The 24,461-nt window shown below is 29.6% G+C and overlaps 6 protein-coding genes across 16 annotated transcripts; 3 read left to right on the top strand and 3 right to left on the bottom strand.

The window, feature by feature from the left end:
- Positions 1–41: 41 nt before the first annotated feature.
- LOC124954535 (ubiquitin-conjugating enzyme E2 T-like) lies at positions 42–1,475 on the top strand. 3 transcript variants are annotated; one of them, XM_047507614.1, is made up of 2 exons: positions 42–412; positions 711–1,475. In XM_047507614.1, the coding sequence occupies exon 2, from the start codon at positions 727–729 to the stop codon at positions 1,213–1,215; it is 489 nt and encodes a 162-aa protein (XP_047363570.1). In that variant the 5' UTR covers positions 42–412; positions 711–726; the 3' UTR covers positions 1,216–1,475. The 3 variants fall into 3 exon arrangements, with proteins under 3 accessions (XP_047363570.1, XP_047363569.1, XP_047363568.1); XM_047507613.1 differs by having other exon boundaries at positions 44–412; positions 708–1,475; XM_047507612.1 differs by having other exon boundaries at positions 69–509; positions 708–1,475.
- Positions 1,476–1,908: 433 nt separating this feature from the next.
- LOC124954529 lies at positions 1,909–4,757 on the bottom strand. 2 transcript variants are annotated; one of them, XM_047507597.1, is made up of 4 exons: positions 3,597–4,757; positions 3,179–3,511; positions 2,719–3,091; positions 1,909–2,642 (listed from the first exon to the last, which is right to left on the bottom strand). In XM_047507597.1, the coding sequence occupies exons 1-4, from the start codon at positions 4,063–4,065 to the stop codon at positions 2,426–2,428; spliced, it is 1,392 nt and encodes a 463-aa protein (XP_047363553.1). In that variant the 5' UTR covers positions 4,066–4,757; the 3' UTR covers positions 1,909–2,425. The 2 variants fall into 2 exon arrangements, with proteins under 2 accessions (XP_047363553.1, XP_047363552.1); XM_047507596.1 differs by having other exon boundaries at positions 1,910–2,642; positions 2,719–3,511; positions 3,597–4,188; positions 4,374–4,752.
- LOC124954528 lies at positions 4,708–8,976 on the top strand. Of its 3 annotated transcripts, none has more exons than XM_047507593.1 (12): positions 4,708–4,815; positions 4,885–6,381; positions 6,463–6,577; positions 6,647–6,750; positions 6,824–6,895; positions 6,968–7,068; positions 7,153–7,256; positions 7,350–7,591; positions 7,684–7,859; positions 8,195–8,339; positions 8,412–8,611; positions 8,695–8,976. In XM_047507593.1, the coding sequence occupies exons 2-12, from the start codon at positions 6,364–6,366 to the stop codon at positions 8,939–8,941; spliced, it is 1,524 nt and encodes a 507-aa protein (XP_047363549.1). In that variant the 5' UTR covers positions 4,708–4,815; positions 4,885–6,363; the 3' UTR covers positions 8,942–8,976. The 3 variants fall into 3 exon arrangements, with proteins under 3 accessions (XP_047363549.1, XP_047363550.1, XP_047363551.1); XM_047507594.1 differs by having other exon boundaries at positions 4,885–5,741; positions 8,695–8,975; XM_047507595.1 differs by lacking the exon at positions 4,885–6,381 and having other exon boundaries at positions 4,759–4,815; positions 8,695–8,975.
- On the bottom strand, positions 7,258–10,448 carry LOC124954534 (60S ribosomal protein L18). 3 transcript variants are annotated; one of them, XM_047507611.1, is made up of 5 exons: positions 10,319–10,448; positions 10,093–10,179; positions 9,446–9,652; positions 9,079–9,357; positions 7,258–7,492 (listed from the first exon to the last, which is right to left on the bottom strand). In XM_047507611.1, the coding sequence occupies exons 1-4, from the start codon at positions 10,319–10,321 to the stop codon at positions 9,088–9,090; spliced, it is 567 nt and encodes a 188-aa protein (XP_047363567.1). In that variant the 5' UTR covers positions 10,322–10,448; the 3' UTR covers positions 7,258–7,492; positions 9,079–9,087. The 3 variants fall into 3 exon arrangements, with proteins under 3 accessions (XP_047363567.1, XP_047363566.1, XP_047363564.1); XM_047507610.1 differs by lacking the exon at positions 7,258–7,492 and adding an exon at positions 8,048–8,369; XM_047507608.1 differs by lacking the exon at positions 7,258–7,492 and having other exon boundaries at positions 8,978–9,357; positions 10,319–10,446.
- A 1,119-nt stretch (positions 10,449–11,567) lies between these two features.
- Positions 11,568–12,893, bottom strand: LOC124954533 (60S ribosomal protein L18-like). The gene is made up of 4 exons (XM_047507607.1): positions 12,820–12,893; positions 12,594–12,680; positions 11,946–12,152; positions 11,568–11,857 (listed from the first exon to the last, which is right to left on the bottom strand). The coding sequence occupies exons 1-4, from the start codon at positions 12,886–12,888 to the stop codon at positions 11,588–11,590; spliced, it is 633 nt and encodes a 210-aa protein (XP_047363563.1). The 5' UTR covers positions 12,889–12,893; the 3' UTR covers positions 11,568–11,587.
- Positions 12,894–13,456: 563 nt separating this feature from the next.
- On the top strand, positions 13,457–23,837 carry LOC124954430 (sphingosine kinase 2-like). Of its 4 annotated transcripts, none has more exons than XM_047507377.1 (8): positions 13,457–14,896; positions 19,273–19,624; positions 20,394–20,765; positions 20,888–21,138; positions 21,219–21,317; positions 21,411–21,550; positions 21,621–21,814; positions 22,337–23,836. In XM_047507377.1, the coding sequence occupies exons 1-7, from the start codon at positions 14,359–14,361 to the stop codon at positions 21,807–21,809; spliced, it is 1,941 nt and encodes a 646-aa protein (XP_047363333.1). In that variant the 5' UTR covers positions 13,457–14,358; the 3' UTR covers positions 21,810–21,814; positions 22,337–23,836. The 4 variants fall into 4 exon arrangements, with proteins under 4 accessions (XP_047363333.1, XP_047363334.1, XP_047363335.1 ...); XM_047507378.1 differs by having other exon boundaries at positions 22,734–23,835; XM_047507379.1 differs by having other exon boundaries at positions 20,975–21,138; positions 21,621–23,837.
- Positions 23,838–24,461: the final 624 nt, after the last annotated feature.

Genomic DNA, 24,461 nt, shown 5'->3' with positions numbered 1-24,461 from the left:
CGGACACAACGTCGTCGATAAGACAGGAAACTTAATGCCAAGAAAAAAATTATAAGTTTAAAATTTCGCGCCAATTACAATAGCCAACCAACAAAACGATGTCGTGATAAAGTACGAATTAGGAATATTGTCTGTAGCTCTTTTCTTTTGATTAATTATCAATTTTCCTCTATATCTGATCTAAGAAGGAAAAAAGAAAAAAAAAAAAAAAAAAAGAAAAGAAAAAAAAAAGAAAGAAATGAAAGGCATTAATGCAATTTAATTGCCGCAGCCGTGCTAGCGATCAAACTTATTCACGCAATAAGCGACAGTTACTGTTCTCATAGAAACCTTTATGGATACGGTCCTGAGCATTTATATACATCAACCGAAATATGAAATTTTATCGTTAGAAAGTTTGTTGTCGAAGAAGGTAACGTTTGTGTTACACTATACATAAATATTAACAAGACAGAAGATAGTTATAAGTTTGCACATTATAATTAAGAATTGTACAATCGAGTACAAGAGTAAGTAAAATAATCGACATAAACACGAAATATAAAATAATTTATTATAAGTTTTATGTTCGTAAGAAGGCATAAAAAGCGATTTAAATCATTATGATAAAAAGAACAGTTTATTATGAAAAATAAATAAGTTGTGGATGAATTAGATAAATTATATATATATATATATATATATATTTTTTTTTTTTTGATTGTTAGTAGGAGGTACATAGAAAAAATGCAGAAAGCACACAGAGTAAGAAGAGAAATAGCTCGTTTAATGGTGAAGCCACCAGAAGGGGTGTCCTGTTATATAAAAGAAGATTCAACAGAATATATATTAGTTACTATCATTGGGCCTGCTGGATGTGCATATGAAGCTGGTGTTTTTGAATTAGATGTCGAATTACCAGAACGATATCCCTTTGAACCACCACATGTGAAATTTCGCACACCGATTTATCATCCAAATATTGATAATAATGGACGTATATGCTTAGATCTATTAAGAATGCCACCTAAAGGTGGTTGGAAACCAACTATAAGTTTAGAAAATCTTTTAACTGCTATTCGATCGTTACTAGTACATCCAAATATTAATGATCCACTTATGACAGAAATTGCAGACGAATATCGTTATAATAGATTTGAATTTGAGTATAAAGCTCGTAACTTTCAAGGTGAATCCAAAAGGAAAAGAGATATAAATTCAATAAATGTCTGCTAATCCATTAATGAAATTAATAAAGTATTATGGATTTATTTTTATATTTTTATATGTATGTAAAATTGCAGATTCCTTGTCCCTTTCTAATGAAACATTGAAGTTAGAAATTTTTCTTTTACAATATATTATATTTTTCTTAGTAAAAGTATGTATTACAATTTTTAAAAAGTTTGTATATGTATATGTATTTTTATAAAACATTTTCACATTGTATGTCAATAAATTTGTTAATTAACAATACATCTGTCAAGATACAATAAGCCTTTTTTCTTTTTTTATAATCTAAACCTTTATGGGATGAACGATTAGGCACACGACAAAGGCAATTTTTTATGATCAAATATCTTGCGCTCCATTATTACATATAAATTTAAAGCTGCAACAATGATTTATACAAACCAGTAAGAAAAAATGGATAACACAAATTTGTTCGTCTTCGACAAAATATTACGTCGAAACAATTAACTGTTATTAATGTATGTTATGAACGAAGAATTTCTCATTTTCTTTTTTTTTTTTTCTGCCAAAATCTTATTGTTTTGTTTCACGAATTTATGACGAATTCGTATCAAACATAGAAACATATATGTAGTAGACTATGATTATTATTAAATTATTGGTTTACTGATTGATAATACTATAAATTAGAAGATATTTACAAAAAAAAAAAAAAAAAAAAAAAAAAAAAAAAAAAAAAAAAAAAAAAAAATGTACTAAAATTTGTAATACTTCAGCACAAATAATTATTTATCAAAATATATAAACCTTTGACATAAACATTTTAAATGTTATATAAAGAGATCACAATTTCATTTCCCTTAATATAAGTAAAGGCAACATACACTCAAAATAATAATGAAGTGAATTATCAACCTAAAGTATATATAATACCAAGCTAATAATTAAAAATGACTTATAATAGAAATGTATATAGATAAAATTTAATGCATACGATTATATCCTTCAAACATATATATGAAAATATTCACACTTTAATTACCCTGCTTCCAATTAGAAAATATATGAACTTTCACACGAGAATATTATGCATTATATGCCAGATAGATACAAAGTTCAAGCTATTTTTAGAAAGCTAACATATTCGTTAGAAATGTTTAAAACATATTCATGATATATCATTTTCTAACACTCATATTGAGTGATTTGAAGCATAACTTGATGCATAAGTAAATTTTATGTATTTGTGCTATTATTGCATGACCATGTAAATTTCCTCTTGGGAAGAATTTTCTACTTCAAGATGATAAGAAGTGATGACTTTTGGTCTAGGTGACATTGGAACATACTCAGAATGATCTATTATTGCTTGCTGTGAATGTATTATCTTATCTTCAGAAAGTGGTGTGATATCATTCGGAGTAACAGATCTAGTATCTCCTTCAGAATCTAAACCATCTTCACTAATGCTATAAAAAATGTTTATGCCATAAATTTCACTGAAAATATACCAGATGGAATACAATACTGTTTAATAAAACTAACCTGCCATTTCTTGTAGATGCAGATCCGCACCGCTGTCGAGGTGGCAACGGTGGCGGTTGCAATTGAAGATTGTGAGAGCTAAAAATAAGTTCTTCTGGATCTTCATAAAAATTTGAAGTTACCGAAACGATTCTGGAACAATTAGTATTATCAATAATTTCTTCATAAACACCAGAAGCCACAGAAACATTGGAAATTCTTCTATGCGATGAAGTATCTAAGTCTTTTATACTTGATACAATATCAGGGATACTAGTTGGTTTTTGTTGATAAACATTATCTACAACTCTAGTGACTATAGGTTGTTTCTCATTCATAACTTTATCAAGGTTATGACCATTTGTCATATCGTTTAAAGATTTAACATCATTTCCTGAACGAGAAGATAAAAGTAATCCTAGGCCTGCATTAATGAGACTAAATGCAATTTTACTCTTTAATGCTGGAAAAGTCGTTGTACCTTCTTCACAATGTCCTGATATTCTAAGATCACCTTCACTTAAACTTAATGGTCTTTTATCGATATGTTTGTGCTTTGGACCACGGCCCTGAGTCACTAAATCCTGTAACAATTTGCTAGCCTTCAAACAAAATACATGAAGTTCTCCAACACCAGCATTGAACTCTTTAGTGGTATGAATTACACATATACGTTTTACATCTTCCGGGCGACCAGCTGTAGTTAAATGAAATTGCTTCATTTCCTTCCATTTTAGATTTTGTATTATTTCACCTGAATGAATATCTTTGATAAATACCCCCATTTGACTGGCTACTAAGTCTCCATATAAGCCTATAGAAAATTGCAATTTTTATATATAATACAAATTATATACAATATAAATACAAATAATGAAAATAAGAATTATTAATATTACCAGTTAAACCTGCCAATCTGGAATGTGCATTATCTACTATAGATATATTATAGAATCCATCCATTAATCTATGTTTCCTTGGTTTTAATAATTGACGAATATTTGACATCCAACGCTGTGTTTCTGTTTCCGAGTTCCCAGATAAATACAATAATGGTTTTCTCTCTTTATTTAAGAATATGCCAAATGCAAACTGTTTAGATTTCGATTGAGTACGATATACAATGGCATCATAAGGTATTACAATTGAGTTGTCCTTTTCATTCTGCGAAATCCCACCACTACTTATGCCATAATCTAATTGTATTTCTATTCCTAAACCTGGTCCCAATTTTTTGACAGTACACCAATGTCTTTTCCAAACTTTCCATGGCGCTAAAGATCTTTTCCTCACTTTTTGTGTTACACATCTTGTTCCTGATAGCTTAGCATCCAAAAAGCCACCACATATCTCGGTATCTTCTGCCATATATTATAAGTAATAATGTTCCCTAATAATTTAGATAATAAAAATAACTTAATCACGTTATTGATTGACAAGATCATTAAAATAGCGATAGTCTTTTAAGATTTTAACATCTCTTCTATTTTTCTAAACAGAACAGAAAATATTTACAAATTGTAAACCTGAAATGAAAGTATTTCAAACGAACAGAGGGAAATAAGAAATTTCAAACGATAAACAGTCATTAAGTGATGTACAGAAAGAGAAAGAGAAAGAGAAAGATAGAAAACGAGAGAAGGAGAGAAGAAAACTTTCACGAATCTTTTAATTACGTTACACCTCACAAATCTTATTCATTTCTAAATGATCAAAAATTGAAATAAATCATCGTCGTCGATTAAAGAATAATAAAATTGGCATTCGTTGAAGTCTCTTCGATATATCACGAAATACGATCACTTTGAACTAAGAATGCCGATTTTAAATCGATCTCCCCAAAATCGATCTTTTGCGTCACGATTTTCGATATTCTTAATCGATTCGGAAAACTAAAATCGATTTAAATATTGTAGATATCGTATAAATCGATTGTCTATTTAAAGAAAAACAATTTCGGTATTGACAATATAAGCGTATAGCGTAAATTGAAAATTTCAGAACACACCCATACTTTTTTTCTTATCTTATGAATTGTAATGTTGGCCTCCCTGTCGCAAAAAGTTCATTGCCTAGTTGATATATTGACTTCTTTCTGGTGAAAAAAAAAATTACTTGGTTTGTTTTTTCTTGCCGATGTTACGTCATATCTATATTATTATCCGTTTTAAATTCAAAACATTTCAGATCTGGCTTCAGCTAGTATCTTTTGATACAATTTCATGAAAAACTACTGAAAAAAAGTACTTAGAAGCACAATGTGGGAAAACAAAATGTTATATATATATATATATATATCGATCTTAAAAAGTATGTGGAGATTAGAAAACTATTTGAAAAAGATTTGAAAAATTGTAATCCTTTAAAAAAGAGAGATGGGCAACTCATTCGTTGCCGCGGGCCACACAGTACACGACTATCCATAAGAGAAAAGAAAAAAGAAAACGAAAAAGGATCGATTTATTATAAATTGATTTGAACGTACCCCGAGCGTGCCATGACAAACTTCGTAGAAATGAGTAAATGGGAAATGCCTTAATTTTTATCCTATACGATTATTATCGTTAAAGGATATTCCATAAATGTTCTTCCATAAATAAACTTCCGAAGAATTTCGATGAATATTAATTTCATTTATACAGTATAATATAATTTAAATCAAATTGCAATACATAATATTACTTTATAGGTGGACCATCAATATTGTAAAATTCTCGGAATTATTTATGAGTTATTATTACATTCTGTGTTTGCGATAAATTCATAAATCGTCCAAATATATTATGAATGATGTTTTTATTCATTCGATTGGCTATATAAGTATTCTTCCGTCATCAAGATTAATATTAATCAAGGAAAGGCGCAAATGTTCTATCCTTTTTTAGAGATTGAATAAATTAAAGGTATAGCATAGTCGCTGCTGACGTTGCAGGAAAAACATTCGCTATTATTACACATGTAACCCATATAATTTGTTACTCCTGGCAACCGGTTGGACAACGAACACTTAAAATACTCACGTTAATGTTCGATTTTGTTAATACGCAAGTATTTCTTATCAGAACCGATATCTTCATCTCTAATTATCATTAATAGATAAATTATTTATCTATCTTATGCATGTCACAATTCAATTTCTTTACTTTAATTCTTGAACTTAATAATTATTAGAAATTATTTATCGTAAAATTAGAATACTCTCGTCATTGTTTGCTTCGTTCACGAAGAAGACAAATATAATATCTATGTACGTGACTTTAAAAAAGAAAAATAATATCCTTGCTCTTTCACGCTGTAATTATATACACGCCACGCAGATATTTGACTCGCAATAGTATAATTTATTCGAAATAGTTTGCGTGTCCTCACTGTCACCGACATCTCCAGTACCGTCATACTAATAGCCCTCAGAGTTTCCTCGACATAATGATCGTAAAATTTCTAATAAATAAACCTTAGAGTTCTCTCTTCTATTTGCCGTTGAATAGCATTAAGTTATTCTCGCTCGTAGCTTACCAAAGGACTGCATTCCTCGAGAAACCTTTTATAATAAATAATTACAACTTGGCTGAAAGCAATTACAATTATTGTTGAATAAAAAAAAAAAATACCTAATAAAATCTCGAAATTGTTACGTTCATCAATATTTTCATTTCTTTTTCCAAAATGTTGCGCCGTAAAAGGGTATACGTTTGATTTGATTTTTATTTCCTTTCTGTTCTCTTCATTTTAATTAATATCCCTTTTGTATAATTTATACCATAGGGTGCCAGAAAGGTGATAAGAAAAATGGCAAAGAAAACAATACCGACGGCACTTCAGACTGATGTTACTAATGACGATGAGTGGGCTAAAATCTTAACTAAAAAGGGCTTGTTAGGAAAGTACAATTATTTTGGAAAATTTTCATCATCGTTATTATTCAACTGAATGTTTGTTTTTCTTACAGTAGTTGATATCTATGCCGCATGGAGCGGACCATGCACAGGTATGGTGAGCACATTAAAAAAGATAAAAATGGAAATTGGCGGCGATGCTTTAAATTATGCTACGGTAACTCCACCAACTATTATCTATTATCGAAGTTTCTAATAACGATATAATAAAATAATAAATAACGTTATAGGCGAGATGCGATGATATAACGGATCTTCAGCGTTTTAAAGAAAAAAGCGAACCCATTTGGATGTTTATTCGTGTAAACAAATGCGTCTACCTAATTTCATTGAAGAAAATAAAATGATAAATATTTATTGTTATATATTTTCAGGATGGCATGATGATTAATTTAATGTTTGGCGCACATTGTCCACAGCTGGTGAAAATGTTGACCACCGAATTTCAACGAATTCAAAATGGAGAGGAATCGGAGTAAGTTCGCGTTATGTTCTATATTAATATTTACAGTTCTAGATTAATTATCTATCTATATATTCATTTATTTTCAAATTATAGATTCTCTATATCTGTAAATGAATGTAGCCCAGAAGAAAATATACGAATGCGCATCGCTGAGGAAGTCCGAATAGCTAAGGAAACAGAGAAGAAAGCTCAAAAAGGTTTTTATTAAAGCATTGCTATATTTTGCGACAGATTAATTTTTATTATTATCTAATATTTACCTTAATATTTGAATAATGGATCTTTTGTAGAAGCAGAAGCCAAAGAGAAATATGAAGCAGAAATGGATCATTTAATTAATTCGTTAATCGATGAAACTTGTCTCTTATTGTATCCGTGGATATTTAAGGACGAAGAAGGACATAAAAGGGATAAGAAATGTAGCCCACCGTATCTGGAATTAATTGAAGAAATTTTACCAGGAAATTATACTATAGAACAGGAGATACGAAAGCGATTGAATGAAGATATCCTTGATAAAATGTCTCACGAGGTTTCTTCATTGACTTTTTTCTTTTCAATTCCGGCAATATGTTTTCCTTTTTTCAACGTTTAATACTTAATTAAATACTTCATTCTTTTTAGTCCGATTATGTACTTACGGATCACGAAAGACAATTAATTTTAGACGGCAAATGTATGCTTATGCGTTTGAGAAGAAATGAATCTACGAATGAATTGGACGTTCATCAGCATTTGCTTACATTACTCTTCGGAGAAGCAGTATTATTTTCGCCGGATCAATGCTTCACGGATGAGACGTACATAAGTCACTTTTAACGACAACACAACTATATTTGAACTCTTTCCCATCGTAATGGTTATAGGCATAGATATCCCGTTGCTCGGTATTCTTTTTTAAAATTTCCAATTGTTGGAAATCTAAAGTTCTTTTTAATATTTCCTATGTGTAACATATAAAAGTGTACAGACCATAAGACCATAACGATAAAAGGATCTTGCATAGATTTATTCAGATATAGGCTCGTAAAGATAAAGGTGCCTTATTAAAACTATTTTAGTTACCTCGAGAGGAAAGAGTACATTTTACAAATAACTTTATATATTTTTGACAATAAAATTATTTCTTTAATAGCTATTGTGGACGACATCGACCAGCATTAATATCATCTGAAATGGAAAATGAATCGTTTCCCGTTGCATGGACTCCACCGAATGCCAGAAACAAGGCAACTGTATTTCGTTTGATCTTCAGCAAATACACAAATACTAAATACCCAGTAAGTAAACGTGCAATTTCGAATATATTACTGGAAAAGAAATTAAAATATGTGTCATGAAAAATTCCATAGTACGAGGATAAGATAAAAAGAGAACCGATAATCATTTTCAAATACGACAGTACGAGGAAAAACGAGTTGAAAATGGTTTTGGAAATGTATACTGACGATATCGTAGATTTTGGAGTTTTTGAGTGTGATAAACCTTCAAATATAAAGATGATAGCTAAATCTATCGAAGAATTTGAATTAAGTACTTTAGAAAAAACTGGGTAAATTTACAGATACTATACGTTATACATTAGATCTATATCAGATATATAAAAACTTAAAAATTCTATCTTGTTTTCAACAGTTACGAAGTATTTATATGTACTGTTAAGAAAATAGGACGTGAAGCATTTTTGGCATTTGCCGGTATTGGTCCTTTCTATGTTAGCGATAATCACGAAAGTGCAATAGAAGAATCAAAATTATATTTTCCAACCGTTAGTGCGTTAGAAGAGATACAGTCTGATGACGAGGATAAACCAGAAGACGCAATAAATAATGCAGTTACGCCAGAAAGTACTGATTTAGATTGTAGTGTGAAAAAGGAATAAACAGAAATAATACATGAAAACAAAAGTGTAACTCCCTATGTTTCATTCCATTTTATAAAAAAAATGTTTAAATTCCAAATAAGCCATTTAAGATATTATTTTCCATGAATTTAATGGTAAAATAAGTGATGACATACATTAAGAATTTATTTCTTATAACCGCAGCTACGTCTACGGCCTCTAGCTCTCTCGAACTTCCTTCCTTTTGAAAGTACCAAAGGTTTGGTATGCGAGTGTGGAACACCTGGTGCTGGACCAAAGTGTTTCACAGCTTCGCGTGCATTACGTCGACCTTGCATCAAAACTGTTTTCTTTCCAGTGGGAGAACGAAGAGCCAGTTGATCAAAAGTAATGATTTCACCACCAGCCTTCAAGATACGGCCTCTAGCCTTTTCAGTAATACGTAGTGCACAAACCTGAGATGTACAAGTAATATATGTTATTAATTAAATGTAATAACTACTAGCTGTGTATAGAAAAAGTTACAAGGGTTACGTGACATACCGTTAATTTTGGAACTTCAAAAATTCTCGCATCATCTGTAACAGTTCCAACGACTACTGCAATGGAGTTTTCACGGCCAGTCTTCTTCATAAATCGGACTATACGGGCTAAAGAAATTGGAGGACGATGAATCTTGCTCATAAATAGACGTTTCAGAATTATTTGGTTGAATTTTGCATTGGTTCTACGTGCCAAAAATCGATACAGCTAAAAAAACAACAGAAAAGCACATTTATAAAAAAATCCAGACAATTAAAAATTCCTTTGATTTTATATAAACATATCGTATGATCATATATTTATGTATCTATGTATCAACTAATATAATTGTCTCTTTTTTTATGCCAAAAGACAGAATAGGAAAGTTGACTAATTTTTATAGCGAACTTACAAAATTGAATTAGTCTGTATTTGCAAAGACTAACACAGAGTGCTGCTCGCAATATTAGATGATATATTGGGGGAGAAAAAAGAAACATCTTGTCAGATAAATGACATGCTCCTGTCGGATTAACCTCAAAATGAAACGTAATCTAACTAATAAAAGGACAATGTAAGCTTTTTACACGAAATATTTTTCGTTCGGAAATTTAATGGAAAGAACGGAAAAGATCATGCGTCAAAAAGGAATAAATGAAGTAACTTACTTTTACAAGAAGTCGTAAATAAACATCTTGTGATTTCGGCTCCGTTCGTCGAACCTTTCTATCGTGCTTGTGGTTAATGTCGATACCCTAAAATAAAAATAATTCTCGTAAAATCATGCTCACTCATTCTTCATCTATGGAAGAATTATATTTTTTATCGACTCTTTAACAAATGGGCCATTTCATTTGATTTCACGAGCAAAAGAAAATTCTCACATTATCTTACCATTATGACAAACCGGAAGAGAAACCATATAGTCCAGATGCAACCCAAAGGAACGTGAAAAAAAACGGAAAATATAGAGGACGCTGTTGATCAACACTTTTAAAATCACTATTTACCTGTAAATAATAATGAAGTGCATTGAATCTTTTAAATAATATAACCGAAAAATTAGAATAGAAATTTTCGTACATTATTTTGAGATAAACTAATCACAACATATAAGGAAGCATGATCTTATGGAATATTAAAAATTTCAAAAAGATTACAAAATATTATATTATCGGCCGCAAATAAAGTCAAATCAATACTGTACACTCTATAGTAAAGATATTAAACCATAAGACTTACGTTATAAAATATATTATTCTCTAAAAAATTAACGAGAATTAAGAAATATTAGGAAGAAGCATAATTTATATAATTTTCTTTGGAAAAACAAGTCGAGAAGTATAGATGAAGTGAAAAGAAAACAGGAGACAGAAAATTATAACAAGCCATAACTATCGTCTTAGATAAGTATAAAGAGGATTTTAATTTATACTGCAAGATGGAGCTGCAACTGACCATAAAGTGAGATATGATTACACTGATAGTCTCGCCCATATGTGGAGTACAAAATAACTTATAATATACTACTTGCAATGAAGAAAGTCTACTCGTGACTAATGCACTGCATTAGGTAAATTGAATTTTAGTTTTCTTGTCGTTCAAATGTTATCGTTTTATCATGAACAAATCATACATCTGTGTTACTTTTCATACACTATAACTTCAGAGAATTTATCTGTTCAACGTCGAGCCCGAGTATACTTTTAATTTCTAATAGTTAATCAATTTGAAGGAATGATATATTGAAATGCTCTAATAATTTTTACAAAGATTCATATATAGAGTACTTATTTTTTTCTGAAAGAGACTTGTCACAAGATGATTATAGATTCTTTTTCAAAAAATGAAAATTAAAAAGGATATTCAATTTATAACGAAAAAAAATTCATTTTTTCAAATTGCATAATTAATTCTTTTCATAATGTCAGAATTAGAAATGCATTTTCAAATCTACTGATTATTATATTCGAGACTTCCAAGAATATACGGTACTTTTTTGAAGTAAAAATTACCCATTCTACATAAACGACTGCTATTCTAAATATCTGGGGTGTAGTGCATCCCGAGTGCACATCTTGAAATTATTTTAAGATGTACAATAGGGTTAGCATATGTTCCATGAATTTAATGATACAATAAATGACGAGATATATTAAAAATTTATTTCTTATAACCACAGCTACGCCTACGGCCTCTAGCTCTCTCAAATTTCCTTCCTTTTGAAAGTACCAAAGGTTTGGTATGCGAGTGTGGAACACCTGGTGCTGGACCAAAGTGTTTCACAGCTTCGCGTGCATTACGTCGACCTTGCATCAAAACTGTTTTCTTTCCAGTGGGAGAACGAAGAGCCAGTTGATCAAAAGTAATGATTTCACCACCAGCCTTCAAGATACGGCCTCTAGCCTTTTCAGTAATACGTAGTGCACAAACCTGAGATGTACAAGTAATATATGTTATTAATTGAATGTAATAAATACTAGCTGAGTATAGAAAAAGTTACAAAGGTTACGTGACATACCGTTAATTTTGGAACTTCAAAAATTCTCGCATCATCTGTAACAGTTCCAACGACTACTGCAATGGAGTTTTCGCGGCCAGTCTTCTTCATAAATCGGACTATACGGGCTAAAGAAATTGGAGGCCGATGAATCTTGCTCATAAATAGACGTTTCAGAATTATTTGGTTGAATTTTGCATTGGTTCTACGTGCCAAAAATCGATACAGCTAAAAAAACAACAGAAAAGCACATTTATAAAAAAATCCAGACAATTAATAATTCCTTTGATTTTATATAAACATATCGTATGGTCATATATTTATGTATCTATGTATCAACTAATATAATTGTCTTTTTTTTTTATGCCAAAAGACAGAATAGGAAAGTTGATTAATTTTTATAGCGAACTTACAAAATTGAATTAGTCTGTATTTGCAAAGACTAACACAGAGTGCTGCTCGCAATATTAGATGATATATTGGGGAAGAAAAAAGAAACATCTTGTCAAATAAGTGACATGCTCCTGTCGAATTAACCTCAAAATGAAACGTAATCTAACTAATAAAAAGACAATGTAAGCTTTTTTCACGAAATATTTTTCGTTAGGAAATTTAATGGAAAGAACGGAAAAGATCATGCGTCAAAAAGCAATAAATGAAGTAACTTACTTTTACAAGAAGTCGTAAATAAACATCTTGTGATTTCGGCTCCGTTCGTCGGACCTTTCTATCGTGCTTGTGGTTAATGTCGATACCCTAAAATAAAAATAATTTTCGTAAAATCATGCTCACTCATTCTTCATCTATGGAAGAATTATATTTTTTATCGACTCTTTAACAAATGGGCCATTTCATTTGATTTCACGAGCAAAAGAAAATTCCCACGTTAACTTACCATTATGACAAACCGGAAGAGAAACCACCTAGCCCGGAAGCGCCGCACGGACATGAAAAAACAAAACATATAGATGGTGCTGTCGGTCAACGTTTTTGAAATCTCTATTTATCTATAAATTTTAATCTACTTTAAAATCACTATTTACCTATAAATTTTAATTTACCTTAAATTCAAATTTAAGTGAATTTAATCTTTTAAGTAACATAAGCGAATATTCAGTATAGAAATTTTCGTACATTGTTTTACTATAAATTAATCGAAAGAAATAATGAAACATAATCATTTACAAAAATTTAGGAGATATGAAATATAGTAATCTACATTATCAAAAGCAAATAAAGTCAAATATATTGAGTAGCGCCATCTATAGTAAAGATACTAAGTTATAAGACTTGAATTATAAAAACGATTATCTTTTGAATGAATAACAAGTATTAAGAAAAATCAAGAAGATTCATCATCCATTTAAGTTTTTTCGAAAAACGAAGTCAGTATATAAAGAAAAAAAAATAAGACGCAGAAAAATATGACAAACCATTGCTATCTTCTTAGATAAGGATAAAGAGGCTTCTGATAGATACCATAAGGTGGCGCTGCGAGTGACCCTAAAGTGATATTATCTCGATTACGGGAATAGTCTGGGCTGAGCTCAGTTAGTGGTTGGATGTTCGAATGTTTATATCTGACACTAGAAACCAAAACGAAGGGATAAGGGGTGCATTGCTCATTCGAATAACTTAATGCAAACTACTTTGAAGTAAACTTGACACGAAAGGAAAGTGATAGTGAGTTTACCGCGGAAAAAATATTGTACGTATCGGTCACTAACGACAAATAAACAAAGATTTGATCATGGTAAAACGTCAGCAATTAAATCCACTTTCGCGGTACGAGGACAAAGTGGCTGTTTTTCGCGAAAGAGGACGGTACTTGCTCACGTTCTTCTCTTGCAATTAACAGAAAAGGGAACAGATGTTTGAAAAAGAATAAAAGGAGAACTAACATATAGATTCTTTTTCGCATGCACGTGCTTTCCTCCAACACTTAACAACTCTATCGCTTAATTCGCGCTTCCATCTCCATATCCTCTTCTCCCACTTCTCCAACTCTCATACGGAGTACGATTGTCGCGTTCAACTCGTCCAATATCGTAATCCGCAGCAGCAGTTGCAGTAACGGCAGCAACACGGGTAACGTTCTCTGGCGTTCAAAGAAAATCAAGAATGATTCTGCTCGTAATTTTAAACTAATAATTTCGATCTATGCATGTGTTGCCTAAAGTGAAAGAAGAAAAATTAAGGATAGAAGGATAATAAAATGAAGCGTATAAGTTTCTCAAAGAAAACTTTATTTGCTTAATCTATTTCACGATCTGTACAAAGAAAATCATTGCCAAAGAAGGAAGAATAACATGAGTGGAGCGTGTCTTTCGGTTACCCTTCAAATTCGTTGAAGAAAAGAAGAAGAAAAAAAAATATTATTTCAGTGCACACACACACATAGACACATTTATAACACATATGTTGTGCTCTCGAGATGGAGGAAGAAAATCAGGTAACTTCGAGTGCCGTTCTCGAGGAGACCTTCTACGTGACATCGAAGAAAAACACCTATTACAAAGTGAAGCTTAGTGAAAAAGGCTTGAGCTTGCAAAAAGACAGTAATGGCTCGACGAAGATCGAAACTATTCCGTTAAATGATATCATCGGGTGCAGGTGCATGAGATCTAAGCGAAGGAGCGCAGCTGGAAGTTGCGCTTGTCGTCCGGGTGCCTCGAGAATGCAGCTCAAACTGGTCGAGTCTATGGATGCTTTCCAATCATCCTATGACGAGTATGATACCTCTGCTTATCTCTATATATACGCGTATACTCTGAAAAAGGTACGGATGAAAGGAATCCGTAGACGCGAGAGAACAACGATTACCCTCAGATTTCGTAGTTTTGACAAGTATGAAGATAATCTAAGGGAGGCAAGTAGGTGGCGATTGGCGATAAAGTGTTTAGTCACGAAGCTACCAGTCCCAAAAAATCTCATGAGTCCAAGTCATGGAAATCTCGAAGCTTTACTCGGCGGTAAGTATTTTTTATTTCTTTCCTCCTTCATTTCCTTCCTTCTATCCTTCCACCCTGTCTACGTTACTTTTCTTTCCTAGATTTATATATCTTTTGCACATTTTTTAACTATAAAATTTAGACAATATTTTTTATGATTTTGTTAATGAACGAAAAGCGAAACTTATCTTGAGAATTGAAAGATAGATTATGTAATGAGCCAATCGTCATCTTTATCTTCTTTACGTCTTTTTCTTTAAAACAATTTCATTCTCGCGGTGGTTTTCTGATTGGTGGATTCAACATTTCAAAACAAAAAATAAAACATTGCTTATCTTCCTGATATCCAATAGAAATCTTATATTTCATTTTATTATCTTATATTAATTCCTATTTATTTTGATGTGTTAACAACGAAATCAAGCAATTAATTGATCGAAAATGTTCTGCTGTACGAGATCTTAGGCATGTGTGATTGAAAAGAGCCAGTGACGGATTTAATCTTTAAGGAGCCTAAGGTATTACAAATTTTTGGCCTCCCGTTAACATAAATTAGTTATGCACAATATACATTTTTTCGCTGTAACTGTTCATGCAAACGATGAAATGAAAAAATACATTGCTCAAATTTGATTATAATCGCGTATGTAGAAATAAGAATTATATACCGGACAACAGATATTAAATTAAATTAATTATAATTAATATAAATTTATATTATCACGTTGGATTACTCCGTTTTACGAGTCCCGAAGCAACCTTGTCTATTGCTTCTGCATAAATCCGCCACTGAATATAGTTGCAACTGTGAAGTCTCAATGGGCAGATATCTATTATAGTTTGAAATTATATGGAATAAGAAAATGTTTTTATTACGATATTCTGTATGAAATATAATAAGTCAAATGTCCGTTGAAATTTCATAACAAATAATATTACGAATAAACACAACAGTTTCTTACATTTCGCAAGTAATATGACTCATGTTCCTTTTTTTTTTTTCCCCCACTAGTTTTTATTTTCCTTATTCAATAATTATTCTCTCTTATAGCGAATAATTTTGTTTATCCATTTTTTCCTCAGTATCATATAATGGACTTTCGTTATATAACAACCGTTTATAATGGTTATTATGTATTTAAACGTATTCTTTTTTTGTTAATCCAGCAATATTGATAGATGATGAAAAAAAATGACAATATTTAAACAATCTCCTATCAAGGATATCGATGATGTAGTTGATGTGAAAATTTAAATATCATTAATTATAAATCTTTTCTGATAATAATTTCGAATGCATAGCAGGATAGAGTAGAAAGAGAGAGAGAGAGAGAGAGAGAGAACAAAAAAAGAATCTAAATTTTAAATTAAATACAAATTTAGTATTCCATAAATAATCGTTAATTTATTGTTGAATATTGATGCGAAAAAAATTGTAATATTGAAGAAAAATGTTTATCGCAGAGTAGTATTTAATAAACACATTAATATAAATATATCGAGGAATTTTTTCGTTATAACTTGGCGATAAAATATTTCCTGGCATCGTGGTAGTCTTCGTTAAAGGATCGTATAAAGCGGACTGCCAAGTTCATTATTTTTCGACGCTCTCGAATGTTTACGGCTTTATTGTTGGCATGCTCTTTCTCTCTTGTAGTATTTTTCATATAGTCAACCTCGACGATTAATGATCCTGTTGATATTGAATTGACGTAAGAGCCAAATTAAAAGATCGATTAATTAAAAGAGTTGAGAGGGAAGAAAGAGCAAGTATGTGTATGTGAGAGATAGAGAGAGAAATCGTGGGACAATTAGGCAATACACATTTTGGATTTTTTTTCATTGATTCCATTGATTATTACTTTTTGACGTTCTGATAATTTTTTGAAAAACGTATATACATATGTAATTTTTAATTTGTAACAACCAAATATTATCTATTACTTTAATTCGTTCATTATTTTATATTATTCTTTACATTCATATTTGAATACATTGATTATAGCACATATATGTATATAAATATATGTATATAAATATATGTACACACTTGAGGATACGTATGTTTAGTATAAAATTTCTGCAATTCATCCACTTCCACATATTTCGTAATTTTATAAGAACATGTCAGAAAAAAAACAAATGATACAAGTTATACTGTGAGTATATACGTATCCTCACGTATTAAATACTTAAATAAAAAAAAAGTCCTTCTTTCCTTCTTTCTGTTTTTGCGGGAAAACATTAAGCATTTAATGATTGATAAATTTGCATAAAACAACTTTTTCGACTTAATATACTCGATTTAAATATATATTTTATTTCACTGTGGCTTCTTTTTTATTACTTTTCTCTCTCTCTCTCTCTCTCTCAATCTTTTCTCGTTTATATATGTTTTCATTAAAGCAGCGATAAACATGCATTATACCTTCCGATCGACAATTTTTAACGAGCATACATTAACAGTGTAATCGAGATTACGTAATGTAAGCGTTTATACCTTTTACGTAGGCAACTCAATAAGAATTAACATTCGGTACACTACGCAGTAAAGTATTTTGTACATACTAATATTTTTTTTATGAATACACAAATGTATTTTTTTTGTTCCATGTCCATTAATACGGATCATTGGCGTCGAATAACATACGACCATTTTAAAGTAATAACATTTTAGTAAATAAAGTAATAGCGATCAAATTTCTGAAAATTTTTGTCGCAACATTCAATCTAGAAAGATTATGTCTTATATATGTACGTATGTACACAAACATCTCGTTCTTTCCTTTGTCCTATATCTGATTTCATACGTTAAATAACTATGTAAGATTATTTCTGGAAAGGAAATTGCTTCGAGATATCATATAAAAGCGCCTTTTTTCGTTACAAATAATGTCTTATGAAATATCAGGATAACAATATAATGGTTATTGTTAAAAATAAGTATAATGACATTAAATTCTCTTCCTTTCTCTCTCTCTCTCTCTCTCTCTCTCTCTCGCATCAATGACGGTATTGGCTCAGTATTAATTCTAAATCCTACGTCCTTACACAAATCTTTGTTTTTAAATAAAATTGTTATAACAATTGTTTCGTGAATTTGATAAATATCAAAAGAATACATCATATCTATTTTTTTTTATTCTTTTGTTTGTTTGTTTTTTATTTGTAACCATAGACTGTTTTTTAAGTGCAGACATAACGTTTGTATAACATGATTTAAATGTCATTTTTAATTGGGCTTATTTTTAATTTATAATAATGTAATTTATAAATTTAATCGTATAATTTATAAATATAATTTTATATTCGTATAGTTTAATATTATATTATTGAAAAAAATTACAAGAAACTATTGATAATTATTTTTCATTAATCAGAACAAATATAACTGGAGATTTGATCAAGCACGAGGTCTTATCGTTACATCGTGAATACTCCTTGTGTATTTACAATGGCATTGATCACTATTAATTTCTTAGATTAATCGAAAAAAATATTTCTACAGATGTGAGATAGAGATTCAAGAAACCGATTTGATAGGATCCGTTTTGATTGTTATTATTTATATATGATATAGTAGAAGATGTCGACCTTCGACAGCAAGATTAAAATCTTTTTTTTTTTTTTTTTTTTTTTTTTGGAAATATTTCAAAGACAAAATAACTATAATGAGAACATTCGAAGTATAAATTAGTTGTTTTTTATCATTCTGGACTTTTGACTATATAATGTACATAAGTAGTTAACTAAGGAAAATGTTGAATTTTTAGAATAAACTTGTTTGGCTTCTTTATTTATCGTGCTTATTGCTTAACGTTCTGTCAGGTTATTGTCTTAAAACGAATAGTTAAAACTATAACTATTTATGTCTTCCACTTCCTTCCTTCCCTTCCTCTTCTCCTCTCCGTCCCTCTTTCTTTTTCTCTCTCTTTTCTGCTCTGGTTATACTTATTTCAATACTTCGATGAATATTCTTTCATTCTTTCTTGGACGCAAGGACACATGCGAAATTGGAATTTATAATGTACTCATATTCATAATTGATCTTTTACTAACGATAATGACCTTTTCCCATTTACTTGAAATAAAATGTATCTAATTACGTTACGATATTTATTAATATATCTAACATATACGTATATAATAATAATAATAGGATTTCCAGGTAAAAAGCAAAACATTTTATCTTAACAAAGAAAAAGAGGAAAAGAGAGCTAAGTCCTTAGTTTCGTAATGCGAGTATAGAATACCCAGCATATTTGTCGATTTATTCATCGATCTCTTATTCAGTAACAAGATCGTTAAGATAGATAGCGACTAGATTAAATTAATTAACACGTGCGCAATACGAACTCGAATAAACAAAAGAATATGTGCAATTCTTTGTGTTGCAGCATGCCCAGGCGAGAATCGAAAGCTATTAGTTCTAATAAATCCAAAGTCTGGTCCTGGAAGAGGCAGGGAAGTTTTTCAAAAAAGAATTCATCCTGTACTTTCCGAAGCTGAAAGACCGTACGACATCCACATCACAAAATGTTCGAATTATGCGCGTGAATTCGTCCGTTCAAAGGACATTTATCAATGGAACGGTTTGCTAACAGTTGGCGGGGATGGAATTGTCTTCGAGGTTGTCAATGGTCTCTTCCAAAGGCCCGATTGGGAGAAGGCACTCAATGAGCTACCCCTTGGTGTTATACCCTGTGGTTCCGGTAACGGTCTGGCGAAATCTATTGCATATTCTAAACAGTAGGTTCTTATCCTCTTCTCTCATCAAAAACACTATCTATTTATCTATCTCTTTCTTTCATCTCATTTCACTTTATATTATCTTAATACGAATTATAATACATTGAACTTGTTCCTTATTTTTCTTTACTTCGCCTTCACAATTATAAATTATTTTGCTTTAACGATTGATAAGGGCAATTTACCGAACTCGTTTTCTTTTTTAAATATAAAAACATAACCATACGACAATTACTATTGTTCTGGAAAATGTTAAATGAAAAAAAAAGATAAATATGTAATATTGCGCGCGGTTTTTTTTTTTCAACTTATACTGCTCTTAATGCGTAAGTCGAATTCTTGAACATACATATATTTCTGCACTAGAGTGGCTTATCTTGGACCTTGAATTTGATATTCTAGTAATAGATAACAATCCTAATTGTAATACCATTGTTTTCTTCTCATTGGTAGTAAGACCTATTATATAACACATCATATTTCTCTTTGAGTGCCATCTATATAAACATTATAAACGGTAGTTGTGTTATATTGTCTTTTATTGTCGAAAAACTAATACTTCAAAATCAGCTTTTATTTGTGTGTGTGTGTGTGTGAAATTCTCTATTTAAACTTAAATACAACTACAATATATTCAGAAATTTATTTTATAAATCATATTCAGAAATTAATTTATAAATCATATTTATTACTGCAGTCTATGATACTTCCACTTCTACATTATATATATGTATAAATAATATATACATATGTTTTCTTGTATTTTCAGGGAACCATATGATTACAATCCTTTATTAGTTAGCGCCTTATCCGTAGTAAAATGTAAGAAGGCTCCTATGGATATAGTACGTATTGAAACACGAAGCAAAATATTGTTTTCATTCTTGTCAGTCGGATGGGGCTTGCTCTCAGATATTGATATTGAAAGTGAGCGACTTCGTGCTATAGGTGGACAAAGATTTACTATTTGGAGTGTAGCACGTTTAATAGGACTAAGAACATATAAGGGAAAAATATCATATTTGCCTTGTGACAAAGTACTGCCTGTAGAAGTTGTTGGCAATGGTAAAGTTTGCCATACAGATTGTACAAGCGATGGAAAAATAACTCATTCTAGAAGTTATGGAGATGAATTAGATCGGTACTTTCTAATTTTCTATGTATTATAAATTATTGGAAACATACAATTTCTTATTTAATTTATATTATATCAATATTATTTCAAAATATGAAATTATATTTTTTAATATAAATATTGTACAGGTATGGTAATATAGTCGAATCAAAAAGTTTCCACGATGCCTGTGACGATAGTAGTAATGAATTAGATTTACCTCTTAATGGTTATAGAGATGATGAAGTTATAACAGAAAATATAACCCTTGAAACTGAAATTGAAGGAAGACAAAGGTTGGACAGTTTCTATTCTGCGACCTCGGCAAAATCTACATACTTTAGTACTGGTTCTATATCAAGTTATCATAGTATAGATGATGGTGATACAAGGGGGCCTGGTATATCATTTTTTATGTTATATTATTATTTTATGTAGCGTTTTAACTTATGAATAAAGTTGTAAAAACCACATCCATAGACACGGAAAATATAACGACAAGTCAAGTTATGTACGGTCCATCGTCGACGCTTCCAGCTCTAACAGCGGAACTACCTGATTCTTGGGTTCAAGATCAAGGTAAAAATATCTTATATATTTTTATATCTTTTTAAATCTAATAAGAACTTTATATGAATAAATAATTGCATCTTCGTTTAATTAATGTTACAGGAGAATTTATAATGGTACATGCAGCTTATCAATCTCATTTAGGTCAAGATTATTTTTTTGCACCACGTGCAAAATTAGCAGATGGTATTATATGGCTTTTGATAGTTAAAGCTGGTATTACTAGAACAAACTTGTTACAGGTAAGCTTATAAATATGTATTTATCATTTGCAATAAATTTTGTTATAAAATAAAATTTTTTATTTGTCAGTTCTTGTTAGGTTTAAGTACTGGGACTCATGTAAACTGTTCTGGTGTTGACATGATACCTGTTAAGGCTTTTCGAATAGAACCAGCAGAAGGAGTAAGTGGCCATTTAACAGTGGATGGTGAAGAAGTTGATTATGGTCCATTACAAGCTGAGATATTTCCTTCATTAGCAACAGTAATGACACCTTGACAAGGGTAATTATATTAGCAGAAGCAATCAAATAGTACAATCTTAAAATCATAGACTCAAAGTTTTAGAAAAAAAAATTTGTTATAAATCGCACACTATCATATCATTAATCAATAAGTATTTTCAAGTTTGCATATGGAAAGTCTAGGATATAATTTCCTATTCCTAGTACTTTAAAATTTAATCTATAATAATTTATTACTGTTAATATAATTTAAAAACTATATATTCCAGTAATTTTACTGTTATGGATTATGTGGATTTTCTATATATTTCTCTTTATTTTATAAATGTTCTTTCAAGTTCGTCTGATTTTCAATATGGATTTCCTATATAATATATTATATATACTGAGATTGACTTATATTTTACACTAAAACACATAGTATTTAAATAATAGCTTTAACAGATGGAATATTTTACGAAATGTTTTTTTTTTAAAAACTATGAAAGAATATAAATATGTTATAATGATAGTATACAAAAAGATTTTTTAATTGATATCAAAATTATTCGCTTAATTACAGCTTATTATAATGTATTCGATTATGCTAGCATATTGTACAATCTGTTATTAACAATTTTAAGGGTGGAAGTATTAGGAAGTTTGACATTGCTAGCATGCAAAATTTATTATGTATTATAGAAGGGAATTCTCTCAAGACCTGAAATACATAAAATATTATATAAGGTGCTCTTCCAACATTCTACATATGCTAAAATTTGTCAAATTAAGTGATAGTAGTTTAAAAATTTGTACAGTAAAATATAGTTACTAATGGCACAGAATTTTTGATATTTGTTGAAACCAATTGTTATTTTCATATATATATATATGTTCTATAAATTCATCTTAAACCACTTTATTAATTAATTTTTTTATCAAACATATCAGAAGTTGATATTTATCCTATTTCTTTTCAGATAGGGATATACTTTTGCCAAATTATAATCGTTATTTTATTTATTTTTCTATTGCTCTCTATAGTAGAGTCAACAATTGTCATATATACATATATATAAAATCTAAAATTTTTTCTAAAGACCATAGAGTATAAGAAGACTATAAGAACAATGATAGTGCTTAACTATCGTCTTTTTTTTATCCTATTATGCTATTTACTCATCTTGCCTATTTAGGATGATGTGATTTCGTAAAATAAATAATGGTGCCAATAAAATTGTTGACAAATAATTAATAATTAAAATGCAAAAATTGCTTGTTGCCTTTAATTAATAATTAAAACCTTTACAAAAATTGCTTGTTGCCTTTATTTGTTGTAATAAGGTATTTTTAGATTTTTACAAGAGCTACAAGTTTTACACATTTACATGTTAAAACTACATACTATATGAGCATATTATATCACTGTACATGCATTTGAAAATATAGAATCTTATGATATGTTAATAATTTAAGAAACAGATTATGAATTACGAGTTCTAATGAAAATTTGTTTAAAATACTATGAAATAGTGATTTTAAATAATCTTCTTGTTGATGTAATATATACAATATGAAAAGAATATAATGTTGTGCTAATTATTTCTACTTCGTTATTAAAGATTAGAAGTAATAAGATAATCAAGTATATCGAGAAAAATTAATGACATGCGATTAATTAAATAGCTAGGCAATTTTAAATTAAATAAATTCCAGCAATTTAATGTTTCATAAATATTTAAAAACATATTATATTTTAAATCAACTCTTTGAAAACTAACGCGTTTTAAATGAAAGAAATATATTTCTCTATATTATATTCCTATATCATTTATTTTATATACGAATTTTTTTTATATCTCTACACAATAAAATCCATAATATTAATAATTATTTTGATTAAGGTTACACTGCAATATGAAAATATAATGTGCATTTTTAGGCAATTATCTCTATAGTTTATGTTCTTCCTATAAATTGAAAAATTGTTTATTATTAAGTTGTTTTTGATTTGTTTCCATTTTTACATTGGAAACATAAAATAAAAACAGCAGTATAACCTCAATAGTTTTATTTTCCCATATAATTATATATGTTTTGTTAATATATATATATAAATATATATATATATATATATATATATATATATATATATATATAAACAAACACTATATGTACACACTTATTTTCATAAAAAAAAAGAAAAAAAAAAAAAGAAGAAAAAAAAAATATATGTATATTTTTTATTATATATTATAAGTTATAATAGAGATGCTCTATGTTAATACAATCAGTATGTACAGAAGATGTAAAGATATTACATCAGTTATTTACACACTTACATGTAAGTAGAAAATATTGAAATATGTATCTTTGAAAAATGAAAATTACAATCTTGAGTTCTAATATTCAATAGCAAAAATGGTATAATGTATATAATAAATTTTTCTTCATAAGCATATATTTTATAAATGTTCTTCTAAAATATTATAAATAATATTGTATAGCTGAAAGATCATTTATCTTTTACCTTTGATTATTAAAAATGTTTATTTAGAAAAAAATGTTAATTATGATATATATTGTGTTTATTAAGTACCTGGTCTTGTCAAATTGATTAAAAGATTAATAATTATGACCTCATAACATTATAATAAATGTAATATAGTTTTTAATACAAAATGAAATAAAGTAATTGAAAATTATAA

Source organism: Vespa velutina, chromosome 15 (assembly GCF_912470025.1).
Source record: "Vespa velutina chromosome 15, iVesVel2.1, whole genome shotgun sequence".
NCBI lineage: Eukaryota > Metazoa > Arthropoda > Insecta > Hymenoptera > Vespidae > Vespa > Vespa velutina.
This window is presented reverse-complemented; position numbering and strand designations above follow the sequence as displayed.